This window comes from Centroberyx affinis, unplaced genomic scaffold (assembly GCF_046629955.1).
Source record: "Centroberyx affinis isolate AG114_WGS23_722 - 3 ecotype Tasmania unplaced genomic scaffold, CSIRO-AGI_Caff_v1 ptg002904l_1, whole genome shotgun sequence".
Classification (NCBI taxonomy): domain Eukaryota; kingdom Metazoa; phylum Chordata; class Actinopteri; order Beryciformes; family Berycidae; genus Centroberyx; species Centroberyx affinis.
In genome coordinates this window covers 32,333-46,138 of record NW_027281029.1, presented here as the reverse complement: position 1 = coordinate 46,138, position 13,806 = coordinate 32,333, and the positions used below count along the sequence as shown (strand labels likewise).

The 13,806-nt window shown below is 41.8% G+C and overlaps 1 protein-coding gene across 1 annotated transcript in view; it reads right to left on the bottom strand.

The window, feature by feature from the left end:
- Positions 1-109: 109 nt before the first annotated feature.
- The window catches only part of LOC139658436 (E3 ubiquitin-protein ligase RNF123-like), a gene marked incomplete at its 5' end in the record, with an annotated part of 37,073 nt that continues 23,376 nt past the window's right edge, over positions 110-13,806 (bottom strand). Inside the window, 2 exons of the mRNA XM_071536568.1 lie at positions 110-255; positions 2,813-2,898. Coding sequence (XP_071392669.1) covers positions 156-255; positions 2,813-2,898 — 186 coding nt within the window. The remainder of the gene's footprint in view (positions 256-2,812; positions 2,899-13,806) is intronic.

Below are 13,806 nucleotides of genomic sequence, written 5' to 3'. Positions count from 1 at the left end.
TTTACTATATGTGTGTGTGTGTCAAAGTATGTGCCTGTACATGTGAGTTCTGTGTATGATAGTTTTGAGATGTATGCATGTTATAGGTGTGTGGTTGGGTAGTGTGTGTGTGTGTGTGTGTGTGTGTGTGTGTGTGTTTGTCCCGTAGTAGTGTGTTAGGAGCCGGCCGGCTTGCTGTAGTCCTCGACCCCGGTGATGGTGGCCTTGCAGAAGAAACAGTCCTTGTTGTTCATCAGATGCTGGTTGATACAGGCTCTGTGGGGAGAGGAAGGAGAGGGATAAATAATAATAATAATAATAATATAATCATGTGATTCTTTATTGATCTGTTCGCTTCCCCCCATCTAGGAAGGTCAGAGGTCAGGGTCAGCTACAGGACAGGAACTTCTTCAACCACTAGGCCACCCTGCTGTCCAATGGAGTGAGGAAGGAAGGGATAGGGGGCTGTGAGAGAGGGACGAAAGGAGGAAGGGAGGATGAGAAAGGGAAAAATGCGGAGAGACAAAGGACAGGAAAAGGGAAGCAATGAGTGACAGAGTAAGACAGAGTAAGTTCGGGAGAAGGAGAGAAGGGAGAGAGAAATTATAGACCGGGGGGGGGGGGGGGAAAGCGAGGAGGACTACGGATGTGATTAGAACGAGCTCAGGTCAGTGTGGTTTACTCAGACCACATGACAGGCTTTCAATCAGCACCAGAATAATCCATACAACTGCTGAGTTGGCGCGTCAGCTAAGCTAAATCAAGCGCACCTCAGGGATAACATGAAATATGTATTGAAATATGAATTTGACCAAGGTCTATTCCCGCAGCGCTGGAAAGGTTTTGGCCACGATCAGCAATATCAAACAGCTGACTCATACGATAACACACACATACGCACACACATACGCTCACACGCATGCATATACACGCACACACACATACACACACACAGATACAAATATTTATAAACAGTAAAAAATGCTTTAATTTACTGTATTAAACTATGAGATGTGTGTTTTTTTCAAGGACTTTTCTTCTTCTCTTCTTTCTTTTGACGAAGAAACTCAAGGATTCCTACAGCCATGCATCCATCCATCCATCCAGCCGTCTGTCAGTCTGTCGTTTGGATCGATGAGGCCACCGGGGGAATGGAGCACGGCGCTCTGAGGCTCAAGGTAGCAGCGTTCAGGGAGTGCGTGATGATGTATAATGTGTGATAGGAAATCCTTCGACAATAAAAACATAACCAGCTACTGCTTCAAAAACAACCCCCCCCCCGCTCATTTAAGCATATTTTATAATAAATCAGTTTCTTTGTTACATGTTACGTTTCTAGAGGAAATCACACCACAAACAATGCATTTTCCTCAATATACAGAGAAATTTGTGGAAATAAGATATTTTTCATTATCTTTCTATACATTTTGCTAGCTTAAAATCAATACTAAAAAGTTTTACTTTTTTTTTTTTTAATTAATCAACTTTCCTTCTTTTTTCCTCTCTTCCCTCAATTTTGGTTACCTGTTATCTGATCTTTTTGTCTGTCACTCTCTGTAAGTCATTGTCTGTCAATTTTATATGGTTTGTTACGTTGTTCGTCCTCATATTCTGTACAAAAGTATGTCTCTATGACTTTGTTTGTGAAGCAAATAGAAAAAAATAAAATAAAAAAATTGTACAGTGCTGATTCTCGATACTAAGTCATCAAACAAATCTGCTCTCTGGATGCTTAGAGGTGCCATCTCAGCAGGAATCCTTCAGCCAGGCAAGCTGACTGATTAGACATCATCATCCATTTCACAACACGTGCACCAGAGTGGCGTAGTGAGTAGGGAGGCTGTCCTTCGATCTGAGGACTCGTGTTGAAGCCCCCGTGACAGGCAGCATCTGTCCTGCTGAAGTGTCCTTGAGCAATTTCACTGAATCCCTACCAGCTTCTATGACACTGTTCTGTATCCGACCCCGACCTCTGACCTCCCTGTGGAGGGGGGGGAGTTGTGAAAAGAGAATTCCTTACTGGGATGAATAAAGAATTGTACTGTATTGTAAAAGCTTGAATTAACAAAGCAAAAGCGAACAGATTCCCAATGAAAACCTTGTCAAGGGCTTTGATACTACTAATGAACAACTTAGAGCGTCTTCAAAGTTGTATCTGAGGAACAACGTTTATTGGGGATGAATTTCATTTTGTACAAGGTATAGGGACCTCAGGAATTCTTTATTTGAAAAAATGCAAGAGAAAAATTCTGATTTGTTCTGATCCTGTGAAGATAATATGTTAAAATGGCTTTTCAAAGAAGACGTTTTTATTTTGGCTAAATTTCTAGAGAGAGCATGGAAAAGAAGACAAAGTATTTTGTACACTTAAGTTTGTGTAAATATTGTAATCATATGGATACAGAACTTGGTTTGTTGACTGTATGGGTCGCCATGTTGGACGTATGTATGTGATGCACTGTAGTACATGCAAGCCCATATGGGATGGGCACCTAACATGACAAATAAATCAAATCAATTAATCAATCTATCAATCAATCAATATAGCAAAATGACACCATAATATTTACCAAAACTACTACTTTTGTGCAAATGAAAGATGAAAGGTTTGATTGCGGCAACAGCCATATGAACCTAAATAACTGACAGTGAATTAAAAAGCGAACACTTTCCTTTCCATATTTTCCAGGTTAAATTCTCTGACTGGGGCGGTACGAATTATGTGTGTAAGGTGGAAGAAATTATGTGTGTGCGTATGTGTTGCATTTGTATGTTCTCTTTGCTGGTGGATGTACGTATGTGCGAGCGTGTGTGTGTGCGTGTGTTGACTCACTTGCAGGACTTGTGGGAGCAGGGCTTGAAGATGGCAGAGATGGAGTGAGCGTAGCAGATGGGGCAGAGGTCTTCCTCGCTGGTCGGCTGGAAGGAAAGAGACAAAAACAATTTACTTTGGGCAGAGTTTGGATGCTGTGGTTTCCAGCGACAGCCGTGTTACCTCTGCAGTCCTCCATCGTTTTGTTAAACTGTCATGACTTAAGCCATATGAACCTTTACATATTCGGCTATTGCCAGTGACATCAGGCTTGAAAATGGTAAGAACTCCTACCTTTCTCTTCCCTGCAATTACCTGGAATATTATTAACAGCTAAGTGTCCTATTAGCGACACCTCTATGTGTGAGTGTGTCTATAGTCCCAGTGCATTATGGGACCTGGGAGCTTACACGTTAGGGTCCCTATGGCAACACTATCACTTGAAGATGTCATCGCCACATCATACCCCTTTTTCACACTTACTCACTCCTCACTGTTCTTATGGACTTTTCATCACTTCTGTTCACTTTGTACATTTTGACTTTGCAGCTTCATTTTTTCCATTTTCTTCCACTCAGACTTTCCTCTCTTCTCTCTCTCCACTCGTCCATTTATTAGCTAGATTCATTCTCCCCTTTTTTAATATCCGTCTAGCAGTGATCTACTCTGAGAAACCAGTCTCACACTTCTCTACTTTTCCTCCTGCTTTTCTCGTTCCCTTCTCTCCTCTCTCTCTCTCTTTGCCTTAACCACACAGCATGCTGTCGCCAACCTATCAACACCAATATCTTCCATCTCCCTCCTCCCTCCTCCTCCTCTTCTTGTCTTCTCCTTCAATCCCCCTTTCTTCCACCTCCATACCACCTCTCCTCCTGTCACTCCCTCTCTCCCTCTGCCACATTTCAACTTTACTGGGGACACAGTGTGCTAGCTGTCAAGTTATTGCATAGCTGGAACTTCAAATCTGCACACCGGAAAATAAATAAATAAATAAAAAAAAAAAATAAAAAAAGGAAGATGACAAGCTTAACAACTGATAAAGTTTTATATTCCAACTTACTGAGTCTAGTTTAACATGTTATAAGTGAAATGATCTTACTGTCCTGGCTGGCCAGTCTGCTGGTTTCAAGAAATGTTATTAGTGCTTAGTGATTTGCTAAATCTGTATGGAGATGTAACAGCTGTTATTATTTATTTATTTAGTTTATTTATGTTTTATTATTATCCTTACTTACCTTTTCTTTCTTTCTCTTTCTTTCTTCCTTTTTAATGTCATTTTACCTTTTTTTGTGTATGAAATGTGCTATATAAATAACGTTTGCTTTTGTCTTTAGTACAATGACAATGTAATTGATTTATTTGAAACAAATAAAAAAAAAATAGTTATCGGTTCAAGACATTTCTTGTTTCATGAGGCTTGAAACCAACACAATTATCTGCCAATGAGTAAGAATTCTTGAAATAATTTTTACAATTCTAGATAAAAGATAAACATCTCACTACTTCTTTGCAGCATACCTTTCCCACCCTTCCTCCTCCCTTCCCTTCTTCTCTCCTCTTCTTCCTGAGAGATCATTGTTAAGTTTTTCTTCAGGGCATTTCATCAGCTCTACCCATACCACCTCCTGCTCTCCTCCACCCCCTTTTCTCATTTCGTCTGCCTCTATCTTTTCATTTGCACTTAGAGGGAACACTGGTTCTGCTGGCTTAGAGGCAACACTGACCCATGTCACCTCGTCCTCTCCTTCACCCCTTTTCCTCCTTTCTTCTGCCTCTAGCTTTTCGTTTGCACCCTCCCCTCTGGCCTCTTCTCCTTCTCAAGAGTTCATTGTTTAGTTTGTCTTTCTGTCACGTCATTAGCCGCACCCTTGACACCTCTCTGCTCGACCTTTTCTACTCACCTCTCTCTATCAATTCTCATTTCTTTTCTCCTTTTTCCTCCTCTCATCCTCTGTCTTCATAATCCAATGTTTAGTTCTTTCCCTATATCCCCTTTCAGTTCCTTTTCCACCCTTTCCTTCTGTGTTCAGTATTAATTTTTCTCCTGTTGTCAGCAGCTGCACCTTTGCCACTTCCTCCTCTACTTCCTCTCTGTCAGCCTTCCTTTCCTCTGCCTCCATCTGCTCTTTTGCACCCTCATTTCACATCGACACCATAGGCATTTAGCTGACACCCTTAGCCAGAGCGACTTACAGCTTGTGAGCGGGTAATGGCTCGGTGTCGTGCGAAAGGACACTTTGACAAGAGACATGGCTGGTGATGGACACACTGGCTGGTGCGGGGAACAAAACTGTGATGTTAAGTTTTACAGAATGGACTGTGCCTGGGCTGTACCTTTGTCAGATTTGGATTAAATGATACTTTCAAGTATTTTTTAGTGCTTGTTTTAAGCTGCTTAGGCAAACAGACAGGTGTGGTTCGCCACACAGGATGACAAAATGAGATCCATAGAGCAGAAAATCACAAAATTTGAATCCACCATCAGTTTGCCTTAACCATGAACACTGCCCACCTGCTGTCACACACCTGAACCCCAACTTCCCACCTCTTCTCCTCTCCTCTCCTCTATCCTCCATTCTATCTGTTCTCCTGAGATCTCAGTGTGCAGCCATCAACTCCTCTCCCACCTACTCCTCACCGCTACCACTTTTCTCCTTCAAACTCACTTACTTCCACCTGAGCTGGCCCCCTCCTCCTCCTTTCCTTCTCCACCTGCCAACTGATGCCTGGACCCCCGTCTCTTCTCCTCCACTGCTTTCCTCCTTTCTCACTTCTTAATCACTTCTTCTCTCTGCCCTCATTTGAAAGCACTGCCCCTGCATTTTTATCACAACCTTTCCCTCCCCCTGTACCCTCTTCTCAGCTTCATCCCTGGTTCTTTCTGCTCTCCTCCTGAGGTCTCAGTGTGCAGCTGTCATTTTGCCCCTGCTTGATCCCTGCCCACCTCCGCTAGACACCACAATTAAGTTGCTATACTTAGACCATTAGTAGGTCACAAAATTATACATGCAAAACCAGTGCACATACGGTGCCTTCAGAAACTATTCAACCCTCTTGACATTTTCCGCATTTTGTGGCGCTTTGGCCTGATTTAAAAATGGATTAGACTGAGATTTATATAACATTGCATAACAATATACACAAAAAAAATCCCCTTTTGTAAAACTGAAATACAGAAATATTTCATTTAAATAAGTATTCAACCTCCTGGGCCAATGTTTTGTAGAAGCACCAATTACAGCTTCAGGTCTTCTTGGATATGTCAATTTGGCACATCAGGATTTGGGGATTTCCTCTCATTCTTCCTTGCAGATTTGCTCAAGCTTGGTCATGTTGATATGGAGAGAAGCTATCTTCAAGTCAGATTTCCAGTGGGATTCAAGTCTGGGCTTTGGCTGGGCCACTTAATGACTTTCACATCAAGTGCTGATTTGGTTGTATGCTTGGTGTTATTGTCTTCCCAATCTAAGGTCTTTGGCACTCTGAAGCAGGCTCTCCTCAAGAATTTACCTGTATTTGTCTCCATTCATTATTCTCTCTATCTTTACCGTCTTCCTGTGAAGTCTGAGGTCTGAAGTCTCCCAGTTCCTGCCACTTAAAAGCCCTCTCACAGCATGGAGCTGCTCTCACCACCATGCTTCACGGTAGGGATGGTATTAGATAGATAATATCTTAACAGCGCTGTGTGACTAACTGACCCAAATTTTTATGAAACAGGGCATTTGAGAACAATCAAAAGAAAAAGGCATGTTGAGAATCATGACTTATAAATAAAAGGTTTGGCATATGAAAGCCCTCTGCTTCTTGCTGATCTTGGGAAGTTCAGTCAACATTTGTTATGAGCCATTAGCAATTGTCAACCATTAGTCTCTAACTAAGGACACAACAGTAAATGTAAGGATAGAGAAATGGCTTTGTGACAGCAAGGTTAGGTTAATTTCAAAACCCTAGTTTAGCTGTGAAAATGGGTAAGACATTTCACCACAGCAGCTACAGTGGAGATGCTACCTGGACAACAGTAGAAGATTCATTTCAATGGGCAGCTCCCAGGTGCTCAACAAACCATCGCTGGATAAATAAAGCTTTTGATCCTGAGGAAAAGTGTACATCTTTGAGAACTTCTTATTGTTTCCTTGGTACCTTGGCTCATGAAACCACAGTCCAGTCCAACTCTTAGGAAAAAGGTTACATGACTGAACTGTGAATGCAAACCAATTATCACCAAGTTCAGAGTTTAATAAACCAGGCAATGGATGAGTCCCGCCTTGTTTTGCATTCTATCCCCTTTTCAACCCTCTATGTAGCCCCCATATCTTCATATCCATACTATTCATCCATTTCTTCTCTCTTCCCTCCTTCCTCTCTTCCCAACAGAGACTCCCCTAATCCAGAAGTCAGAGTGAGGCCACAGAGGGAGAGACAGTAACAGAAAGGACGAGGGAGTGAGGGATGAAGAGAAAAAAAAAAGAGATTGAGAGACAGACTACGAAAAGGGAGAAAGAGAGGATGGAAAGCATTGAGTCCTCTCAACTGATTTCATGGCCAGTGGAGATGAAAGCTGTCTTTTACCGGAAGTGCTGCTCACTGCTCTAGGCATTCTTATTTGTATAAACACACACACACACACACACACACACACACACACACACACACACACACTGCAGAGAGAATAATCAAGCGAGAAAGAGTGCATTTCCCTCTGGTAAAATTGACAGTGGGACACTGTAAATGATAAGAAAAATGTGAATGTCAGCCATCTCCTGATTATACATTTATCTTTCTCCATGTGCCATATTCTTTCCTATCTACCCACATATACCAGGACTCGAGTAATGACTTTAGTCCAAATGTCAATTATTCTCAAGTCTTCAAGCAAAAGCTGTCAATCAGCTAGTGAAATTCTAAGAGTTTTCCTTTTCGAAGACAGAGATCAGAAAGTGTGTGTCTTCTACTGCACTTACAGCCCAATCTCTCCTTCCACTCTGTCTCTACGTCTCTCTCTTGGTTATGTATTTTTGTGGATGTATTGCATTAGATTAATTAATTACCATAAAATGCAAGATGTAAACATACTTATTTAAGCGTACAATAGAGGCTTTTCAAAAATCAACTCTCTCTCTCTCTCTTCCTTGACTTTCCCTCTGTCCCTCTTTTCCCTTCTTCTCCTCTTTATGCTTCTCTCGCATCTGTTCGCCCTTCCTCGCTCAAAGTCGCAGACTCCATGGGGTGCGATAGTGTTTCTGTTTGGGGTTCAGGCACAGGAGACAGAAACTTTAAACCTCTTTTCCTCCGCTTCTTTCTCTCTGCCCTTGCACCCTAAAACCTCTGTTTTGTCTCCTTAAAATGCTCACAATGCTGTTCTCCATTCTCGTAAATGGTAATTAAAACGCAGCGACGGAAGTCGGCCGAAGCTTTGAGGGCCTCATTAACCTTTAAGTAATGAACCTTTAAGTCGGGGGGGTTCCATAGCTTTGTTCAGGTCTATATCACTCTTCTACAGGCGAGAATGTGTGTGTGTGTGTGTGTGTGTGTGTGCCTGTGTGTTTGATATGCGGCTCCAGGACAGCCATGTCAAGTAGTGATAAGTGACCTTTGTGTGAGTCTGGGAGCCTGTGGGAATGTCTAAATGTGTGTGCGTGTGTGCGTGCGTGCAAGTGTGTGTACGCACTACTGTACTGTACATCAGAAACTCACCAGACCACCCCCTATGGCGGTGGCCGGTGCTGAGTCATAGACAAATTATAGACATTAGCAGCGAAAACGAGAGACTGAAGTAGAGGGAGAGAGAAAGATGGACACTGAAAAAACCCCTGAAAAAACCTGAAGAAAATTGCACTGAAAAAGTCAGTGTAATGCAAAGTAAATAAACAATTGGATGGAGAGGCACACACAGATAGTTAGATAGATAGTTAGATAGTTAGATAGATAGATAGATAGATAGATAGATAAAAACTATAAATAAAATGATTGATCAAGCCTACACTTTGCTGCATCACACCCTTTCTCGTCACTTCATCTTCCAACTCTCTTGTTCAAGTACAAACATCGACTTTGTACTTGCAGGAACAGGCTGGCGGTGAGATAAATTGTGTTCCATGAGAGAGACAGACTGCACCACACTTTGCATCGGCAGCAATGTTCTCACTACTGGCAAATATATTAACTGGAGAGATGACTAAAGAGCAGCCGCAGCTGAGTTCAGAGAGACTGTCAAGTACAGGAATAAAATAAATATCACAAGGCAATCTGTCACATGCAGCAGAGAGACATCAAGGGGGAGATGCACTAGGAGGTCAGTATGAGTGTGTGTGTGTATGCAACCTGTGATCTGCTGTATGAGTAAGTGTGCATGTGCCTGTTTCTGTGTATGTGTGACAGCCTTTTTTTGTTTTTATGTGTATCTGTGTCTGTATCTATGCCAGTACATGTGCCTTGCCCCAGAGACTGTATATGTGTGTGTGTGTGTTCTTGTGCCAAAAACAGACTCCTGACGACAGATGCTCAGAGAGCAGGAGGGCCATCCTGAGGCAGGGGGTTATGTGATTGGTGTAGGGAGCCGCCAATTGCCTGAATCCTGTAATACCAGGGCAATAAGGAAAATGTGTCTCCTCTCGGGTGAGCTGGATGATGCCAAAAATAAAGGCGTGTGATGGCCTGTGAAGGAGAGAAGGGCATCCACAGCATGGGTGAAATAAAGAACAAGAAAGAGACAAGATGACGTACAATGATGATGAAAAAAACGAGGGAGGAGAGAAAGAGAACAATGACAAATCATGCCAGGATTAATGAAAAGACAGAGGGTTAAATAAAAAAGATAAAGGTAAGCAATAGATAAAGGTAAAGAGGACAACTTATAGGGACACATCACAGAATGGAGTAAACTGAGCATGACAAAGACAAGAAGAAAAATCAAATGAGAGAAGGAAAGCACATTACACTTTCTCTGGGTAATGTACAAAAAATGAGAGGAAGAGTGATTGAGAGATGAATATCAGGTGTGAGAGAGAAAGAAGGAGGAATAGGAAAATGCTATCATTATGTGTGATGTAGGAACATAATTTGACAGAGAGGGAGAGACATGAATACCTTTTGATGGCTAGAAGCATGGGATAACAGAAACGGAAAAGAGTTAAGCATAGAGGGAACAAAGGTCAATGAATAGACCTTTAGCTTGTGTAGCTTCCTGGCAATGATATAATCCCAAAATTGGCGATTCTCTGTTATCTGTTGCTCTGGGGCTCCAGTAGAGGCAATTGGAGAATTGGAATTGGGCAAAAAACAGTGAGAGACTCGTTTTTTATATATTGGCAGAATCTGCTTTGTCAAAGTCCTGTCTCCCACTTCTTTCACCCATCTACAATTATTGGTAAACGTACTACTTTCTCCGTTCCATCGGCATAAGTTTCCTCTGATCGGATTTCGGTGTTACACCTGTTCATACTGAAAGGCTAATAAATATAAAGAAAGAGATTCACTTGAAAACAATTCAGCTGAATGACTAGCTTTTTTTTTAAAGATATTGTCAGAATCTGCTTTGTCACATTCGTTTATGTGCTAGAAATGTGATTTTGAGACCTGTTTCACTACACATTGGCAGTGAATGGAGAGAGAAAAAACAATTTTCCAATCCCCTCTCACGGAGCACCAGAGCAACAGATAACAGAGTATCGACGATTTTGGGGTTACATCATGGCCAGGAAGCTACACAACCCAAGGTACTACCAAAGTTCAACATCACTATAAGGAGCGTCAAGCGGATTGTATTAAAGGATGAAGAGACATTTTTGCAGGACTAATTTTTATTTATCAAGGGAAGTTTTTACATCCTGCTTTGATCCCAACAGTTACACACATGCATACCTGGGAGCTGCTCAGTACAGCCACTACCTTCCACTGCTGCAGCTCCACTCTAGCAGGCTGTGGTTAAGTGTCTTGCCCAGGGACAGCTCAACAGCAGCTCTTCAGAAATGGTCACAGCTCTGGTTTTTGAACCTCTGGGCTACTCTGTGTTTGCCGCCCCCCTGTAAGCTCGTATATAAGCCAAGGTGTGACAAGTTCAAAGAAACAACAAATTGGTTTGCCTTGGATTTTTGATGTTTTGCCAAAGGGTGTCACAGCACCAAAAAGGTTAAGAACCACAGCCTTAGTGTCATTCATACTCACTGACCTCATTATAATGAACCAGGTGGATAAATGCCGTTCTATTATTGTGGCGCTGTTGCCGTTTGTCCAAACAACACCAGTTTTCTCTGTACAGGAACACTAGGTGAACACTGTACTAAGAATGTGGAGACTCAATGATATAAATTTAGGAGACCACATCTTTATTCATCTTTTAATTTATTCATTATTATTTCACCCTGATTCAGCAAGGCAGCTTGTGTGCATCTCCTGTTAAACACTGTACTTAATGGTCCCATATTGCGGAAAGCAGGATTTCCAGGAGTTGGATGTGCTATCTAAACATGGTGAAAGTATCAAAACGCACGGTCGCCAACTAAACTTCCATAACTTTGTGGAGTCACAGAGGTTCACTCATTATCATTTTTGTAAGAAATAATAGATTAACAAAGTGTTTTTTTCAAAGCGGTTGACCGGTTGCCATTGTTTATTTACTGGAGAGTTTTCCCTACCTTTAGCCACCGGGCTGCGGTGTCTCACATTTCACGCATGAAACGGTTAGCCAATTAGAACAGAGGGGTTGTTAATATTAATGAGCCTTAAAGGCACAGAAACAGCCTTTTGTTGGCAAGGCTCAGAGAGATGCTGGAAAATAAAAATGTAAAAATGGATTGAGAGTGTTTTTGGTACATGACACCACACAAACCGCTTTGAATGGACCTCAATACATAAAATAAAACACTGGAAAGTGTAGATTATGGGACCTTTAACAAATAAAATTTACACGGATCTAAGTATGCAAAAGCATTTTTCCTATGTCGGGCTGACATTTAGAAATGAACCTTGCCCCTACTACTTTTCTTCAACATGGATCACTAAAAACGAAAAGACTCATCATGAAAAAAAGAAATGGAATAGTTATTAACATGTCCTCTTTTATAGTTCAATACACCTCACTCCACTTTATTCTCTATGAACACATGCTACCATTTCACTATCTGCACCTCTGCTCTTTAAAGCGAACATTTACAGAGCCTAAGCAAAATATAATAATAGGCCCTGTCTTTTGCAAATGGAGTTTGGATGTTGTGTGTGTGTGTGTGTGTGTGTGTGTGTGTGTGTGTGTGGAAGTGCAAGTGTGTGTGAGTGTGTGAACAGGTGCATGTGCATGAAGAGTTTATGAAGTGTATGGGTGTGTGGAAGTGTGGCGGAGTGTGTGTGTATGTGCTTGTGTGTGTGTGTGTGTTTGGAGTTATGTACTGTGGAGGCAGAGATATGAGTCAGGAAGGTTTAAAGCTTCTGCACTAAAACACCCAGACAAATCATTCCTCTCCACTCTGCCGATCGTATATTCTCCTAAAACGTCTCGTCTGCCCTGTCCGGTTGTACATGTGAGTTTGAATATGCTGAGTGGGCAGAGAGGAGGCGAGGGAGCTCACAAAGGTTGTAATTATAAAAGAAAAAAATAAATATATATATATATAAAAATTGAAAACACTTTAAAGGTGAAATCAAACCCACCAAGGAATACAGCAGATTTTCCTTTTTTTGTTTAATTGTACTACTTAGATTCTACAGTATTCTTGTTTTCTTCTAAATTTTATTTGTCAGGATCACATGATTGGCAACGCCATAACCGGATTGTTCCTTATCTTGCCTAGCAGCCGAGATTTGATTGGTTAATCACAAAAGGCCATAACTACAGGAGGGTCTATTTGTCTTCCTGGCCTTCTGCTGTCATCATCCCTGGCCATGACTAGCATTTTAATCCTGCAATCCATGAACTCAACAGCCTATAACCGAGTCTGTCACAATGCAGAGAAGAACACACTTAGGTAGAAATGAGACAGGATTGGTCGAATCCAGTGGTGTGTGAAGAAAGGATAAAGGCATAGAAATAGAAGGTGAACTCTTGGAAGAATTAGAGGAAAAACGGGAAGGGATGAATTCCTGTAATCCGGAGTATGAAAGCATTTAAAAAAAGGCATATTTCCTCCTTCCCCTCTCTCTTTTTCTCACATGTACACACACTTTCCCCTCTCTATTTTCAGATTGTTTTCTTCCTTCAAACCCTTTCATTCTCCCTCTTTCTCACCACCTTCCCCCTCTTCCCTCTATGGCAAGTAGTGTACTTAATACATCTGTCCATCCTTCTCACCCAGATACAACTCAGGTTTGGGTTCAGTTCTACTCTCCATTCAGCTCTGTGCTGCAAACACACCCCTGATACGTTACACACTACATACACACACACACAAACACCTGCCACTTTTGAAGAACAGCACACTAGCACTGGGGAAGGCATGTCATTTAAGTGTGTGTGTGTGTGGCATAGACGGAGTGGTGCCCCCATTTTTGACATGGAGGGCCAAGGGACAAAATGTTATTTAACTTGGGTAGTGGGCCGGGATCCAAATAAACCCCCCAAAACCCACTGTGTTTTGACAACATCTCCAATACTAGTTTAGTCAGCGGCGGTTAGGGAATTGTGGTCAGGGCTTACTTCAAACCAAAATGGCAGCTTCTGAAGCAGCCAAAGAGCAGCTTTTGGCTCTGGCTGAAATAAAGAACCATTTGGCATCCAAAGTATGGAAATCCATTTCATCACCAAGTTAGGAGTCTTAACTTAGCTAAAACAACAGAAGTGGCTAGTTATACATCGTCCTAATGTCACGGTATAATTATTTTTAATGATACAATTTAGTCTATTGCTGACTCAGTTTGGTTTATAAAATGCTGAGTGGACCATTTCAAGCCAGCAGGGTCAGCCATCCCTTTAGCTATGATTGTTGGTACAATTTGGTCTCTGAAATGCTGCCTAGGTCATTTTAAGACAGAGGGTCAGCCATCCTATTAGCCTTTGGTTGTTGAGATTAATGGAAAGGTTGGAAATT